This window comes from Corvus hawaiiensis, chromosome 3 (assembly GCF_020740725.1).
Source record: "Corvus hawaiiensis isolate bCorHaw1 chromosome 3, bCorHaw1.pri.cur, whole genome shotgun sequence".
NCBI lineage: Eukaryota > Metazoa > Chordata > Aves > Passeriformes > Corvidae > Corvus > Corvus hawaiiensis.
In genome coordinates this window covers 99,234,833-99,253,015 of record NC_063215.1, presented here as the reverse complement: position 1 = coordinate 99,253,015, position 18,183 = coordinate 99,234,833, and the positions used below count along the sequence as shown (strand labels likewise).

General features: G+C 43.0%; 1 protein-coding gene and 1 long non-coding RNA gene across 2 annotated transcripts in view; one reads left to right on the top strand and one right to left on the bottom strand.

Annotated features, from left to right (window-relative positions):
* MARK1 (microtubule affinity regulating kinase 1) overlaps nt 1–9,859 on the bottom strand; it is a 57,250-nt gene extending 47,391 nt beyond the window's left edge. The window contains exon 1 of the mRNA XM_048296625.1: nt 9,679–9,859. Within this exon, the coding sequence (XP_048152582.1) occupies nt 9,679–9,729 (51 nt within the window). The 5' untranslated portion in view covers nt 9,730–9,859. The remainder of the gene's footprint in view (nt 1–9,678) is intronic.
* LOC125322682 lies at nt 8,952–17,863 on the top strand. The gene is made up of 2 exons (XR_007202153.1): nt 8,952–9,162; nt 17,538–17,863. It is a non-coding gene; the product is annotated as an uncharacterized LOC125322682 (long non-coding RNA).
* Nucleotides 17,864–18,183: the final 320 nt, after the last annotated feature.

Sequence of the window (18,183 nt, the reverse complement as noted above, 5' to 3'; positions counted from 1 at the left end):
GAAGCCAAGCATGCACTCTCAAAAGGAATGTCAGATATTTACTGTTTAAGCACAAGTAATTTACACTGCTGCTACACAGCCTGCAGTACACCCTACACTCCCTTTCTCCAACTCTGCAACTCTCACCCATTAAATTCCTCACGTATCTGAGCATATGGAGAAAATCTCTAAGAGAACATGATAAAATTGTATGTCCTTTCTAAGTAATCACTATGAAGCTTTGGTTACTCTCTGCTGTTATCTGAGAGAAGAAAGCACAGTAACTTTACCAGGGTGGAGGGAAGGAAAGGTAGAATGAGGAAAACATGGTCTAACTGATGAGTATTTCAAGTTGTAACAATCCTTTTTGATAATATTTGAAAGAGCCCCCAACACAGAAACAGGTCTTCCCAGCCCACCCACAGCAAAGAATTTCTTCACTCCCTTTAGCTTTAAAATTCAGATTGTTCCCACATTAAATGCTCCTCAGGATTCATACAGAAGGGTATTACTTGAAGGGTAAACAGGAGCTACAACTACATGGCTTTTATAAAGCTTTGTATTGGATTTGCTTATGTCATTAAATGAGCAAAACTGGAAAAGGTCCCAGAAAGAGTGAGAAGCATAAGGAAGCTGGCAATGAGTATGCCAAGCTCCAGCACAAAAGCACGTTAGTAAGCAAAATGGGGGAGAAAACAAGGGGAGCAGGAGGAGCCAGATTGTGAGATTATAGCAAATTGCAGGGGTTTAACAGACAGCAAATTATTCAACAGAGTCAATCGGAAGGAATCTCAGAAAGATAGATACTGGATGTGCAAGGATAAAGCTGATGTGATGGCAGGTTCTAGACTAGCACCAGGTTTAAAATTAAATTGGTCAAATATTTGAGGGACTAAGTAAGGGAAGTTATCTATGTGACAACTTTATGATTACAAATAAATGGCCTTTTCCTCTCTGAAAAAAAAAGGGGCTGCTTGGAGACAAGTAAAAGATTTTTTTTTCTTTATTTTTCGATTACTTTCTTCTTGAGTATTGGGTTAAGATGACAAAGATGAGAACCAACAGTGGGGAAAGGAGGAATCCAGGAGGAAACCTTCCAGGAGAGCTTAAAATAGTACCCTACCCCAGTGACTAAGGTTGAGCATCCTCCTAAAAGAAGGCACGTGTTTTACTGCACCATGAGTAAGGTGTGGGCCCTCCTACAGAAGCACAGCAGAGGCACTACAGGTTTTACCACAAGTCTCACCTTAGGCAAGAACCTTTCCAGCAAGCCCTGCTAGAGCCTAATCTATCCAAATCTCATCTATTTTCTCCAACCACATCTGTCTAATGAAAGATACCACTTCACTCTAACAACCTTGCCTAATTCTGCTTGAGATTTTAAAAGTTATCATGTACTAGTTTACTTTATAATACAGAAGCAATTAGACTTTGTCACCAGTAATATTATCATTATCTGCTCTTGCAAAAGACTGCCATGGGCTATCCAGTAACTCTGTATGTTCAGCTACATGAACATCAATGTACTACACAAGTGCTTTCATCAGAGGTGAAGTAAAGTTCTGTCTTATTATTCAACGTATCACAACTGCATATGTTTAAAATACAGTTCTGCAACACAGCTGGACAAAATTCCTTATGTTCAATCAGTTTAAATATATGTTAAGTTTGGGCATCATCCTCTGCTTTGATTAACATTCTGCTACTTTTGTGAATTCTACAGGTGTTTAAACAAAAACCAGGATTATTATTCTGCTTACTGCCAGCACATCAGTAGGGTCACACTGAACAATGCAGAGGCTGGTCTGAAGTCAAATGTGATTCATTCCAACCTCAGCAAAACTCCATTACGTGTAACAACCCTTACCTCAGAAACCATTATGGCTGTGAATACACGTATCAGTGTGTGGGCATTCAGTGCTCTTTTAGATGGGTTGTACATTTTGGAAATATAAACAATTACTCTGGCTATAGTTTACTGTAACCAAGAGTCCTCTTTCTGAGATACTGTCAGGCTTTTGAAGAAGCCAAGTGTGAAGAAAAAGAACCGTTTTTTCAATATACATTGTGTTACTGTATTTTGATTTTAGGTTTCTGTAACAATCACTCACTTGAATAAAACATTCCTAACTTGAAATAGTTTGCACACAAAGGGACAGAAGTCACTGGTACTGAGCACTTAAATCTTGAACAGCCATGAAGAATTCTCTCTAAAAGTCATCTTAATTTAAGGCACATTCATGCTAACCAAACAAGTGGACTGCAGACCACTCTCACAGCCTACACCTAAGGTGTCCCACAAGTACAGGAACAGCAAGATAAAAAAAGGAAAATTACTTTTTCCTGAAACCATATACAACAAACAGCAGAACAAGAGAGCTTGAAAATTCACATACACATTCAATCCAGCAAGAGAAACTGCTTTCCACAAGGATTTAAGAAATGTGAAGTGACTGTTCATCAGCTGTCCTGATAAGATGGAGAATTTTAGAATAGCATAATGATCTTTCACTCTACAGAGGTGCCAAATAAACCTGTGCTTTTGGGTTTCACATAAATACAGCTATTGATCAATCATTAGACACTAAGCTGTGGCAGTGTTCCATGAGCATGTTTGGTTCATTGCTTTTAAGGTTAATTGTAGCCCAGCTGAATTTAACTGTGCAAGCACCTTGCTACAGCTGAACATATGCCTCTCAGCAGAAGTTGCTGTTTTCTTTGAAAGCATACAAAAAAATCTCTGAAAAAAAATGCTTATATTAAAAAAAGAGAAAACAAAACCCCCCCAACTAACCAATCAAAAAAACCCCACCACCAAACTTTTTTTTTCCAATTGCCATCTCGGTCAAAAAAAATCAGGATCATGACAAGCACAGAGAGTGCCTTCAAATGCTCTTGCCTTCAACTATTTTCCCACAATAGCTACAAGCATGTTTGGTCACTACCTAGGAAATAAAAGTTGAAACAGTCACAGGGAAATGTATTTAAAAACAAGGGCCATCTTATCATCTTGGAACTTTTAACCTTAGATTCACTAGGATGCTCACCAAAACAATCTAAGCTGAATCATCACATACAGCTATGAAGTCTCAAACTGACCTTGAGATCTCAACAAGCCTTTGATTTTGCTATTTTATTAAGTTATTCACAGAAAAACAAAGATGATTCATTCTTACATGAAATACAACTGGCCCAATTTAAAGCTCAGTTTAGCACTGAGCGCAGAGAACACACCAAAGAAAAGCTAATTGACAATGTGAAAGAAATAGAGAAATGCTAACAATTAAACAGGCTTGGTAGTTGATGTGGAGAAAGAGCTTCTTATTAAAACTCAGATTGAGTTGCATTATATTCATTAAACTGAACAATGTGAATGTTTCAATGAAACTTTCCCATTTTCATGGCTGTTTTCACAAACAGTCAACTGTGGAAAATATTTCTTCTTAATTTGCCACTGCCTAGAGCAGAGCAAACATTCAAGAATCGAGACCCAGAAAAAAATTGTGAAATCCTAAAAAAAAATTTTTGGCTATTCTGAAATTGCAGAAAAATTTAAAAAACACACCAACAAATCCAACCACAAAAAGCAAGCATTGTGTTTCCAACAACAAAAAAAAAAATAGATGGTGTCATGACCACAACATAAATAAGCTAAATTTGAAACTTGTCACTGTCTGCAGCAGCTTACAAGTAGTATGGTTAACCTGGAGGGCAGCACAGACTGTAAACATGTATTTTAAAATAAAGGACAGGCTGAAGTTACTAAAAGATAAGATCTAAAGAGAAGTGATAAAATGCTTTCTCTCTGATACTGCAACATATGAAAAGTTTGCTCGAACTCTCAAGTTGTGAGTAGGCCAATCTGTAAGAAACCTGTCTTAGGGCTGTAGCTGCACTATAGTTTTTTAGCTCCACATTAATTGTAAAATCGTCTCCTTCTTGCATGATAGTTTCTCAATGAATCTGCTTTACTGGAACACTGTTTAAAAGTTCTCTAAAGCATCAGTAAGACATTAAGGTGAGGTCTATCTAAATTCTGAGAACAAGAAAAAAAATTCCATGAATACAACTACAAATTACTGACTGAGAACATGATTTTACAGAAGTCACACTATCTACACTTAAAAATTAAATTACTATTTTTCCTGTGTTTAAACTATTGATATCAAATAGAAGCTGGCAGGAGATTCCTCTGCTAAGCAACAGCAATTGTGATAGTAAAAACTTAACACATTTATGATAGAGACATTTGTTTGCATATGTAATCAGGTGTCACGGGGGAAAAAAATGCCTTTACTGATGATTGAAACATTTTAAGTGCAGAGTTAAAAAATGTTTAAAATCTCTACTAATATAAACAGTAAGTCCACAGGACCAGAAACATACAATAGTAAAGACCACACGGGTAAGTTTCCCTAGAACATATTCTCCTTGTTCTAGTTCAGTGTTTAAGTCCACTGACCATGTAAGTACAGTTTTCAGAACATCAACCACAAACAATCCAACTTTATGTTTACCTATGAACCTCAAAACCCCTTGGAGTATGAAACAAGTACTACAAGCAAACAGCATTAACTCTTTCTGAACTTTAACACTGTATACTCATTCGTGATGCCTAGAAAGAACACTGAACCATGAAGCTACATTTTCAATGCTTTGTACCAAAATATTCCTCTTTACATAAAGAAAATGAAACTGAATATGTGCATCACCTGTCCCATGACTCTCTCTGATCCACACAGAAGGTTAACTTCAAAATGAACCTTGCTCTCCCCATGCATAATGCTCTTGCTAAGCGTGTGTTTTCCCCCCACAACACAGGAGCCTGCTCCAGATGTGAAGTAAAACAACAAGTCTGCACCAAGGAAACACAAATCTTCAAAATAAGATTAGGAGAATATACCCTCTTCTTACTGTTCAAACAAACACACAACCTAACGGTGTATTTATGATCAAGGAAAATAATCTTGCAAGAAAAAACACAGGCATTCTTCACTTTGCTCAAGTCCTTCTCCTGTGGATAAGAAAGATACAGCTGTACTCTTGAACCCATAAGGCTTGGAAATTAGGCCATTCTTCTGCTTAAGGCACTGAAGGAAAGAATTCTTGTCAGATACTTTCTCCCACGCCCCCTTTGTCCAAATCAAAACCATGTGTTCTTATTGTGCAAAAGCAAATCCAGAAGGAAAAAAAAAATCAGAAAAAATTATACATGGTATAATCATTATCATCCCAACTTGACCACTTCATTCTATCCTCTTATCTTTTGCCCTGTTCAATTTTTTATCTCTTTAAAATGTATCTGTCCTGTAGGCTCCCCTGTCAGAAAGGCATCGTTAACCACACCCACTTGAGCTGGCATCCAAGATGTCACTTTCCCACAGCTAACCCACAAACGGGTGTGCATGTGTCAAAGTTATAATTATTTGTATGATAATGAAGCAAATCACATGATCATAGGTCATTGGTTTATCCTTCTTAAAACCTCCCCTGCCATGATATCTCAATCATTCTTGTACAGCACTGGCTAGGTAAGACAAACCACAATTCCCACATTCCTCCTCGACTCTGGCCAGAGTTATCATCCAGCACTTCTGCCTTGTTTGTTCCTTCTCCCACTGTAAACATGCCAGATCACTCCAGCAGAATTAAATAACTTTGAGGTATTTGAAAAGTACAAAACAAAATAATACCTTAAAACTTAGCTAGACACCACAGCACAAATAAATAGCAATACTTTCACAGATAATAATAATAACTTAAAAGATTAAATTACACTTGCTATAGAGGAAAAAAACCATGTATTCTTCTGCCAGACTTAGAGGTCCTTATATCAGAAAAAACAAACTACAGATTTAAAATTTAAAACTCTTATTAACTTTACTAGAAATATGATACAGCAAGTAGTATAGAGCCAACTGTCGAATCTCTGAGTCTTTTCTTACACAGAGCTCCTCTACCTATGTAGTTCATCTCTTTTGCCTTAATTCAGGAAAACCATTCCCCAGTTTAATGACACAATACAAGGCAACATATTATGAAGGGAAAAACATAAAAGCCCCTCTTTCCTCAATTATACCAGCTCAATGAAAACAGAAGAGATACGCTAGCTAAAAGCTTTTGAATCCTATCCTCCTCTTCTTCCAGCAACAGCAGAGATGAGAAACGCAATTCACCCAAACTAACCCCAAGTGCAATTGTTTGAATGCAGTGACACACTACCTGTCACAGCCTACGTAAAACATATCAAGAGGAGGCTGTAAATAGTTACATGTACAAAATCAAGACACAGGGAAATTATTATTTTGAATACTACTCCTACCCCTCACTTGAGAAAATAAATCCAGTAATACACATGAAAACACAGTACTGCCTCCACCCATTAACTTCCCCAAGATTCCCAAAGAACTCTTAGTACGAATAAGTGTTTGATAATCATAATCTACTTTGCTTCGTTAAACACAGCTTTCATGAAAGAGAAATAACATTTCCAGTGAAAAGTATTTATGGACATATGCTAGGGAAGTTAAACATAGCACTGGGAGATGTCAGGAATAGCAAAAAGTCAAAGAAAAGAAAAAGGGTGTGAAGCTCCACAGGGCAGACCTATCAGTTACACACACACTGATGCTTCACAGCCCCTCGCTCCCTCCACCTGTTGTCTGTCCCTTGCTGCCGGTTCCTGTACTTTTCACTCCAGCTTTCTGGTAAGACTTGATAAAAGTATTATGCTGCCTGATCTTATGCCTTCTAGAATATTTTCAAAGGGCAGTGTGGGACAAAAGGCACAAGGAGTTATGGAAACAAGCAAGTTTTTCACCCATCCCACCAGGAACTCCTGTAATTCCTCAAGGAATGTATATTCTTATGATAGGTGCTATAGCCAAGTATTGGAATTTTTTTTTCAAATGGTAACACGCATGCTTGCACACTCACTGAGAAAAGCACACATTAAATTTTATTTATTTTCTATTTTAAAGTACTGAAAGCAGCTGCCAAGAGACATGGGGTGGTGGTGGCAGGGTAGCTCCCCATGATTTCATGCAACAACCTCACCCCATGTGCAGAGCACAGCTGGAGGCGTACGTGGGTCTGTACTCAGAAGCATCAATCAGCTCTCTCTGGGATACAGAGCTCCAGTCTGTCCCTTGGGAGTCACACAATGGAGCAACACTGAGAGATGGCCACGCGCACCAGACAGAAGAAAAGAGCCTCTCCTGAAGATCACCATTAGCTGCTGACGAGAGCTTTGCTAATATACATACTGGAGAACTGGAAATATACACTACAAAGATAGACTTTTTTACCAGGCCAAAACACTGCTCCTTAATTCCTCACTCTTTCCAATTACTTCTCCCTTTAGTTGCAACTTCTCACCACCTCAGTTACTCACAGCTTACTAGCTCGACTTTGTACACCACAAGCCACCAGCATAAACAGTCCCCCAGTCCATTAGTGTTTATTAGCAGAAGGAAGCACATTAAAAGTAATTTAAGAGTCTCACCTCACCCTCACAGAATCCATTTTGAAACAAGGAATGCTGCTGATCAGGAAGTCAGCAATGGACCACCTACTCCTCCTCCATCCTACATTTGCCTCTTTAGCCAAACGTCTTACATAAGGGACACCATGGGTAGCAAGCACAACTTCCTGAGGCTGCCCAACAGGCAGAGCTCGAGGTCTCTGCTCCAAAACCCTGCAGACGTCACACTAATGACAGCACCAGAGTAACTCTGTGCAGATCTGGGAACTTACAACTGCACAGATCTTTGGTACTTATCTGGTTGGAGGATTACATTCATTAGTATAAGGTTGCAGACCTGCACCACGGTTTTCGGAAGCAAATGTGCAATTTTGAGTATTCTGATACCCTGTACAAATCTGGGTGTTTCAGATACCCAAAGCACTTCCTGAAATAACAATAACAAAATAATAACACTTACTACTCCTTAGGTGTCAAAAGTGAGTACTCACAAGTAGCATAATAATTTTTAAATTAACTGCCAACACTTAGAAGTTTTCATTCCATAAAAGATGAAGATAGTCTAAAGTATTTCCATTTGCCTTGTGTAAATTTTGCAAGTCCTATGGACTGTGTTACCAGATATATACATAAAAATTTCTTATCCTTTCTTGTCATCTATCTCTCATCTACATTCCTATATACACTTGAAATAGAGAATCATGAGTAACATGTATCACACAAACCTGGAGTTTACCATTTAATTAAATCGAAATTTTCATCCCAAGGACTTGCTCATTCTTACAGTAACACAGAACTCATCAGTCCATGAAGAGTAAGGACAGACCAAACGCATCTATTTGCTTTAACTAAGAATAAGTCTGATATTGCTGTGTCAGTTCCACTGAGTGACTGACACTAAAAGCTCATTATAATAATTCACCACGCTAGGGTTTCACTTCTCTAGCTATATTACCTCTGTTACCTTTGTCTTCCAAATCATCTTCTTACAGTCACTTTTCCTTTCACATCATTCAGAAAGGCACTACTGCTTGGGCTGGTACAGTTACAAACCTTAGGAGCTCCTGCTACCAGGACCAGAGCCAGAACCTCTATAGAACAGATTGATGCAACACAAACAAGAATCTTCTTCAACCATTTCAGCCCACTAGGCCATCTTCCTTCATTTCTTACCAATCACTTTCCACACAAATAGAAGGTGGGCATGATTGCATGTGTTACATTTCCTACGACTCCTTTTTCCCCTCCTTCTGCCACCTTCCCAAAGGCAACTAAGGATACACATTGCAAACATACTGCTTTTAACACTGGTCCCCTCTCCCAAGAGGAAAATTTCACACCTCCCACACTACCACCTATGTAAATAATCACCACTGATGGACAGGACCAGACATGGTCCAGCATTCCTCAGGTACATCGTCCATCATAGCCAAGACTAGCTCTTTTCTATGGAAGACCACCACAGCAGAGAACACCACCGTACTCCCACTCCATCGAGTCTGGGCGGAGCAGAGGAGACCGCAAAGATATTTAAACAGAGCACAAAGGAAGATACAATGAACTCGGGAAGAACCAAGGACACGACCACAGCCTCTCTCAGAGGCAACACAAAACAAAGCAGAGGAAGGAATACAACAACACCAGGGACCGTCTTGGAGGTGCAAACCAAACAAAGAGCGAGTACCGCTGAACCTCAAAAGGTGAGACAAGGCCAAGTGCCAGGCGGTTAGACAGCCCACAAGTGGATATCCCAAGGCAGGCGCGGAGGTGCCGAGTGCGGGGGCCGCCCTAAGGCGGGGCAGCCCGGCTGCCGCCCGCAGGGGCTACAGGCCTCTAGCCGGCGGGGGCCCGCAGCCGGCAGCCCGTGTGCGCCGACAGCCGAGGACATATAAGGGCAGCCCAGCCCGGCCCGGCCCGGCCCGGCCCGGCCCAAGAGCGCTGGAAGGGGCTGCGGGAGGGCTCCCGGCGGGAGGCCCGGGGCCGCGGGCGGGCTGGGGCGACGTGGAGCGCGGCGGGCCGGACCCGCCCCGGCAGCGCCGCATGGAGGAGCCTGGGGCGCGGGCAGGCGGCGGTGCCGGCCCGCCGCTCGGCACGGCCGCGGCCCGCCCGCCCCTGGGGCACTCGGCCTGGGCGGCACGGCGGGCTGGGCCGCCGCCGGCTACCGGGGAGAGACGGAAGGAGGCAGGGAGAGAGGGGGGTCCCGGCGCGGCACTCACGTTCTCCGTGTCCCGCTCGTTGACGGTGGGCAGCGGCGTGCGGGTGGACATCGTGCGGGCCGCGGCAGCGCCGCGCCCGGCGCTCCGAGGGGAGAGACCGCTCCTAGGCCTCAGCGGAGCCCGCCGGCCGCCCCCGCCGGCAGCCGGGCGCACACGGCGGGACGCGGGGCCTCCTGCCCGCTACGCGCCCGGCGCCATCGCCTCGCCCGACCGCCTGGCTGCCCCTCCGCCCGCCTCGCCGCCGCCAGGCTCCGCGCAGCTCGGCCGCCGGCTCCTCCTCCTCCCCCGCCCTCCTGCCCGCTCAGGTGAGCGACCGGCAGCGCAGGGGGGCCGCGGCTCCTCCTCGCAGCATCCGGCGGCGGCACCAACTCCGCCTTGCTCCCCTCCCCGCCTCTCCCCTCCTCCTCCTCCTCCTCCGCCTCCTCCCCCTGCCCGCCCCCTCCCCGCCGGCCCCGCCGCAGGAAGCGCCGGGCGGTGCGGGCGGGCGCGGTAAACGCGGGCGGGCGCTGCTGTGGCGCCAGCGCCGCTGTGGCTGCGGCTCCTGCTCCAGCTCCGGCTCCGGCTCCGGCTCCGGCTCCGGCTCCGTCACGCGCCCAGCCTGGGTGAGGGCCGGGCGGGAGGGTGCCCTGGGCCCGTAGATGGAGTGGGACCTCATAGTCAACAAGAGGCAGGACTGATCTCTTCTCTGTGGTGACCAGTGACAGGGCCCGAGAGAATGGCCTGGAGCTCAGTCAGGGGAGGTTTAGGTTGGATATCAGGAAACGGTTCATCACCCAGAGGGTGGCTGGGCACTGGAACGGGCTCCCCAGGGAAGTGGTCACAGCACCAGGCACCCCGACAGAGTTCAAGAAGCATTTGGACAACGCTCTCAGGCACATGGTGTGATCCTTGGGGTGTCCTGTGCAGAGCCAGGAGTTGGGACTCGATGGTCCTTGCGGGTCCCTTCCAGCTCGGGATAGCCTGTGGTTCTGTGAGACAGGTGCGATGCTTCGCTGAGGGGAGGGCGTGTCTCAGTGCCCCGGGGTCAGGGCCCGCCGGGGGACCGGGCGTATCCCTGCGCCTGGCAGGATGGAGAGGCCTCGGAGAAAGCCAGCGGGGCTCGGCGAGTCCCTGCCTGGGGAGCCCGAAACCCCCTGCGTGTGGGCTGTGGGACAGAGCCCATGGGGTGCTGGGGCCGCTGATGTTGGCTAGTGGGTTGCCAGAGCTGTCCCTCCGTGGCTCTGGTTGTCTCTGGTTACCAGGAGCCTGAGGAAGGGCAGTGGGGCAGCCCTGCCTGCCTCTTGCACAGCTTCAAGTCTGCAATTCATGGACTCTCCGGAGGTTTGTAAAACCCTGTGTCAGCATCAGAGCGTCTGTGTAAATCAAACCATTTATTTGTGCACCTCAGCCAGCCTCCTAGCCTCCTTTACCCAACTGAAGCTGAAATGGGATCAACAAGACTGTGCAGCCCATCTCTCCACTCACGTCCAACCAGCTCACAGTCCTTGAACACTTAACCAGTGACCTCATGTGCTTAAAATTAGAACCATACACGCATTTTTGTCTTTGAGAAGTTACTAGTGTTTACACAACAGCAGCTTTTGCTATACAACCAACCAAACCCTTCACCAAATTCTGAAAAATAATCAGCAAAAAATGCAAACCCTCCCCCAACTTCCGCTGCACCAGAAGCAAAACAGTGGGTCTGAATTTCCATTGCAGCATTTTGACAGATTTGTGTAGCTGAGACTGTAAACATCTTCACAAATTCTGTAAACACAATCCTTGTTCTGAAAGACCTTCCTTAGGAAAACACTTTGGAAGGCACTTCATGAGTTCAGGAAGCCCTTATGTGCTCAAGAAAGAGCACTGACTGTTATACATTACTTATAGATAGCATGTATAAATGCATCTGTATGTATAGGTGAACACGCTAGTAGTGTATGTTTAACTCTGGCTGTATTAATTCTCGTGTCATTCAAGAGGTACCCCCAGCTCCTCAGCACCGGTCGGCACACAGTGGAGTTTTCCACATATTTGGGAAAACAGCTGATGCAGGCACAGGCAGAGAACATCCCCATGTTGTAGGAGCAGTGTAACTGGACTCGCTGTTTGCACATTCAGCATCCTGTTGCTCTGAGCATGCATGATTTGTCAGTCTGGAAATGATAGAGGTTCCCAGCTCATCATCAGACCAAAGCCTCCCAAATCCTGGCGAGGGTCTCTGAATTCCTAGCTCTCTCCTCACATAGCTGGAACTACTGACTGCAAGGGAAATTTTAGGGTCCTTCATTTTACTGGGAACAAAATAATGCAAGACTGGGTTTACTCGAGGTAAGCAGCCATGGTCTAGCTGGCATGCTGAAACAAGTTTGTTGACAAACTGGATATTAACCCAGTTTAGTTGCTTAGCTCATCAAAATGCACTCACTTTTATCCCAAGAAAGAACAAGACTGTCTAGGGCTCTGTGTGGGGCCTAACTCTGCAATCCTTAGTTGGTCAAAACTCCCACTGTTGCAAACCCACCCTGGTAAGGATTTGGGTATGTGCCTGTAGTCAGAGAAGAAATAAGTGTAAGCTCCAATGTCTTCTAAATGTGTTAATGGCACCATCAACTAAGGCGAAGCTTAGAGAGACTTCCTGCCTTACAATTTGAATAAGCTTTGTTCAGTATTTCGTAGGAAGATGTTGGTTCATCAGAAATTAAAAGTGTAATAATGTAATAATTCTTGTTATCTGAAGATCTGCTGTGCAGTTGTTTTGTCCATGATTGTTACTGTTATCATCTTCTTTCATGTTAATAAGGTCAGTCATTCATTTAATAGCTCTGTTTAATTTTGTTGTGTTATTACTACAGGCTTCTTGTTTCCCCCAGGGGGGAAGATGTGGGGACAATGACTGAAGAGCTGCATGGCAGAGAAGGTGACCACAGAGATGGTCCTGTCTTAACTCGGTCACTCTCCAGAGAGATAAAGCAGGAGATAGGCAGTGGTCTGAGCACAAAAATGGTCTGGAAGGAGAATGCTTCAAACTGTCTGAGACCTGCAACTAAAATATGCAGAAAGTTATTGCTGCTTCAAGCGGCATTAAGTCCTGCTTGGTGCCCAGCATGAGTTGTCCCTCATGTGGTATATTTAGTGAATGGCTTGAACTTTGGCACTGAAAACGTGGATATTCCACCCCCTTTACAGGACCCAAATCCCATCCACTACTGTAGTAGTGATTTCAGACACTGACTTGAATGAAACCTTTTCCCACAATTTTCAAATTCAATTCTCAACAGCCAAAGGGTGAGAGGTTCAGAAATAACACGGGAACAGGTGACCACTGAGATGTGTATAAAACAGAGGAAAATCATGCTCTTTATTGCCTTTCATTACACCAGGACATCTACTGTAGCATGGAAAACTAAATGAAAGACCTGGCAAATATGAAAGACTAAAATACCTCCAGCTGCATACAATAAGGCTGCAATAGCATTATGAAGTCCTGAGGTCATTACAAACTACAGGTACAGGGCTCCATAGATTGTTTGCTTTCATGAGGGACACCGGAAAAAATTGCATGTACTCTGAATATATGTAGACTTTGTAAATATATTATTAGTTACAATCAAGATTCTGATTTTGCTTGTAAGAATCATTAAGAAGTACAGTCTTAGTGGAAAGTTAAATAACTTGTAATTTGCCCTAATACTTTAAACCTGCAAACAAATGAACTTTTTTTTAATAGCAAGCCATACCCTTTGTGGATACTCTTATCATGTATATGCAAAAAACCTCCCTGAAATGTTTAAATACATTTAACAGGCCAGAATTTGTCTCAAGATCAGTTGTACTGAAATTTAGAAGTTAAGTGTGTGTCTTCACTTTTTCTGGGTAACTGAGGATTTTTATTGTTTCAATGCCATTATGAAGAACTGCCCTAAGAATATCCATGTAAGAACTTCATATGAGAACACTAAATAAAAGCAGCATTTGTCACTGATTAGCTTGGACATCTGGTAGAAGGATAATAAAATCACAGTACAACTTTATAGTTGCAGAACTTTCTTGTATGCACATATTATCCAAGGCCTCTAAAATGGTATCAGAAAATCTCCTCCAGAGGAGAGAGAATTATCTCTTGAACATGTGGGTTGCCAGTGGTCTGAAGAAGCTTGTAAGGGCAGTTGTTCTGTCCCTGGTCATGAGTCTGATGGCTTAAAAAAAACAGAAGGGTCTTGTAAACTGGTCCCACTATGTTAAAGATCTCTGCACTGGCTCTTAATAATCATTGCTAAAAATAGCTAGTTTTGACTGTTTCCTTCAGCTTTGATATCTCATCTTTCTTTTGATGCCCCCGGTCTCTTCAGCCACACAGCCAACCTCTTCCCACATCTGAAGAGTTTCAAAAAGGAAACTACAAGCCACTGTAGCACTGAGGTAGAACCACAGTGAAACCTGGGGCAATGGCAGCTCTGTGAATTTCACCCCTTGTTTTCTTTTGCTGCAGCATTTTTTGACTGTTGTGGCTTTCAATAGTAGTTTCAAACTTACTTTTTAAAAAAAGTTTCATTTTCTTTCTTTCCTCTTTTTTTTTTTTTTTTGTAGCTTGAGTTGAGATTAGTATCTTGGCAGAGGAGATAAGGCTTGAATCATTTTCATGCATCAGCACTGACAATATCTTTTTTGCTATTCATTTTTTGGGAAACATTAACATTTTTAGAAAAGACTATCAGAGAGTAATAATGAAAACAGTGTAGTATGTTGGAAGTATCTGTAATGAATATGCAATGTCTTGGTATTCCTTTTATCTGAAAATATTTATTTGTTATGAAAGCATGTTAAAGAGTAAAATAACTATTTAAATCAGGTACTTCATGGTTCCTATCATAGTTGTATCTGAGCTATCACATAAAACATAATGCACCTCTGCATTTGAGCTGGGAAGCTTCCCAAGCTGTTGCTAAGCTGTAGATCTGAGGAGCAGAAGGAATAAATGGTCTGTCCAGGAGCAGAGAGGAAGCCAGGGACAAAGGAGACAGCAGACTCGCTAGAAATAGTCCTTGGGGACCCTCTGGATACAGTTCTAAAACCAGCTTTAGATAACCCCAGGAGATGGGGCAGGTTGGCAGAAAGCCTGCAACAAGATGCTTGGTGATGTGCCATTGATCTTCAGAGGGCCACCAGAGACCAAAAGTGGGGGAAGAGTTGGGAAAGGCAATTAACCTAAGTGGTCACAGATGTTGTCACTTCACATCTGCCCTCTGCAGACTTCAGTGGTGTGGTTTCTGTGGAAACAGAAACTCTGTGCTAAATGGAGCTGCTATCCCTGGCAGGATCTAATTTTTTCCAAAGATTTATTCTACAGTAGCGCAACAAGAACTCCTTGATGCAGAAAGGTGCAGAGCTATCCTGTGGCAGTATTGCATATTCTGATCCAAGGAAAAACAGCTTTTGATCCAGGAACAATTGCAGGTTTTGTTATGAGTTGATCCAATAAATGATTCTGTAACAGGAAGGTCTCTAACTGTGGCAAGGACCCTATGTAATCTTCAGGGAGTGTGGGATCAATTTGAACACTTTCCTCCGCCCATTTTAAGGTGACCAAGGAAAGAAAAATTTGAGCTAAACTCCTGACTGCAGCATTTAAGCATGTGTGTGTATATCTCTGTGTGTGAGTATTTTTTTACTTACTTAGGACTGCTTTTTGTAATAGCTTATTTGGTTAGAGTACTTTGTTGAGTGTACTAGGTTTCATTTCTCATTGAGTCACTCTACCACTTTAGAGGCTTAAAATGACTTGGATTGTGTGATACTTCTTTTCCCATCTTTCCCCTAGCCCGTCCTCCAACCCCCCCAAAAAAGCAGTTGCCTTGTTTTGTTTTCTGCTGACTGCACTGAACTGGCAGAATAGCCTTAATTGACAAAATGACAGGATAGAATAAAATGTTGGAAGGAAAGAACTGACACAGGCATTCCTGAACTTTTTAGCAGTTCAACCACAATGGTCTGTTCAAATGAATTCATTACTTCCACAAGAGAAAGTAAATTTTATCCTTCCCAGAATTTCCATGTGGAACAAAATGGCCAACAGCCACTGACTGCCATGAGTCATCCTGACCACGTCTTATAGTGGACTGAAGACTAAGCTGAAATCCATCCCACCTTCTCAGAGGTTATCAGGAGCAAAGGAAGGCCATCTGGACCTCCTGTAACAGCTGCTGAGCTAGAGCTGGCAGTAACCTTGACTGCAATAGCTTCAGCCGTGGTTTTAAACGAGGACGGATTCTAGAAGTCTTCTTTAAAGATTCCAAGAGGATGTAAAACAACCAGATGAGAATGATGGGCAGCAGGGTTCACTTTCAATTGACTAAATGTCTGCACAAAAACCAACGCCTCAAAGTCAGGTGCAGGGAGAGGGAAGGGAACCTTACTCTGAATTACCTGGCCACTCCTGAGATGGGATAACTGTACAGGGCCTTAGTCTGCCACCAGTACCATCCCCTTGCAAAACCACATCATCTTGCTTTCCCAGCTGGGAAAGGAGGGTGCCTGGAAACAAATAGGAGAATACAGCAAGCAAGAAAATAAGCACGTTGTCAGATCCTACTTTTTAAGTTAGCCAGAGAAATAAGAAACAATGTCAACTTGATTTCCAGAAGGAGATAAAAATAAACCAAAGGGGTTATTTTTAGATGTACCAAGCCATCCAATAACAATTCAGTTTTATGGCATGTACGAATAGGATCCAGACTCTGATTTTGGTCATATTGCTGGAAGTTTTCCATTGGCTTCAAAGATAATTAGTAGTTTCATCAAAGTAATTTGATCAGAATTTGGCCATAGATCTATTGTTCCTTGATGTGATGCACTTACTCAATAAGTTTTAGGGGAAAAATAACGATTAAAAAAGTAAAAAGAAGCAGCACACTGCTCTACCTCACAGTTTTATTGAGGTTTAAATGATTGTAAGTGTTTTGAGAATGAGCAGTGCTGTATGTCTGCTTAGCATTATTATGCATTATATAAATGCATAATATCAGGCGTGCTATTTTCATCTTTGCCCACAGCATGTTAATGACGTCTCTGCAGTGGGATGAAATACAACACTATATTTAATAAAGGTTATGGATTTTGTTTCTATTTCATGTTGTTAGGTGCTGTGCTGCTTCTGATATGTAGGTCACTGTTCAAATCTGTCAGGGGTTAACCGTGGCCAGTCATTCCTATCTGGCCCTCTGCTGCTATGGGAAAAGTTGTTCCCGTCTGTAACTCATCAGCTTAGTTCAAAGTTAGTGAAAATGCTCTGTGATGGTGCCAGTGCTTACAGGGATGGAAGAAAATGCCAGACTTTATTCTGGGATATTCATAGCTCAGCTCCACAGTGTTGTTGATAGGGATGTAAAATGAATTAAGGACATTTAGCTGAAACACTGTAAAGTCCAGCATCATTTAGGAGTATCAAAAAGGTAAGTAAAATATCTGAGAATAAATTAAGTAAGCTAATGGTTTGCTTAAGAGAATAATTTCATTTTTTACACAGGTCTGATGTGTTTGAAATGAAATATAGGACAGAAAATCTCACTGGGGTACCAGAACACTTTCCAGTATTGCTTGCAAGTCCATCTTTGACAACAACAAAGTTTATTTCCATTCCAAAACTAAATATATATATTAATTCTTCAGGTTAGATTTGTGTCTCAAGCCTTACTCTTGACACTGTCCTGTATTTCCATTATTTCCCCTGAATAAGTATATAGAAAATCCACTGAAACAGATCTTAAGGCCTTTTGGTCAGTTTTTATTAAGCTTTTACTAGAAAAGAACTCACAGTACTTCAGATCCTGATGGATAAAAAACAGCTGAGCCCACACCCTTCCCTCTGATTTCCATAGCAGTTGTTGCTGAGTAAGAACTGGATGCATCTCCTGCTCCTGCATAAGGACTGCTGACATGAACAAGTGGGAGGAAGATCAAGCTCCGGCAAGGACGGACTTCAGGAGCTGGTTCCTTCTTCTTTCACACGGATGGGAGTGTCACAGCGCGCTTTCCTGTCTAATCAGTCTCAACACAGCCTTGCACAACTCACCCTGCTTTAAGCTTTTAACCAGGGTGTAGGAGTTCAGAATAAAAAACCACCTCCCTTCCCCCAAGAAAAATGTAATTGCCAAGATTTGTTTTGATGTAGCACATACAGTAAACTTGAATCACTGAAAGGGAACCACACATTTGTGCGAGTATTTTTTCTTTCCCTCATTTTCATTCCTAGTTAGTTATTCTTTTTATTTACCTCCTAGAGAAAATGCACTAGAGACTGGATCTGACTTCTAGTGAGGCTCATGGTGGAGCTGCCAGGGCCATAATCCCTGGGGCTGTAAGATAGCTCCTCTCTGGTGACCCTGCTGGGGCTATCCCAGTGTATACCAGCAGACAATCTGGTCCCCGTCATCATTAATGCAGACAGTGACTCATCTTGTGGGCCAAAGCAAATGTTAATGCTTAGTAATTATATCAAAATAGTGCATGGTGATAGATTCCACT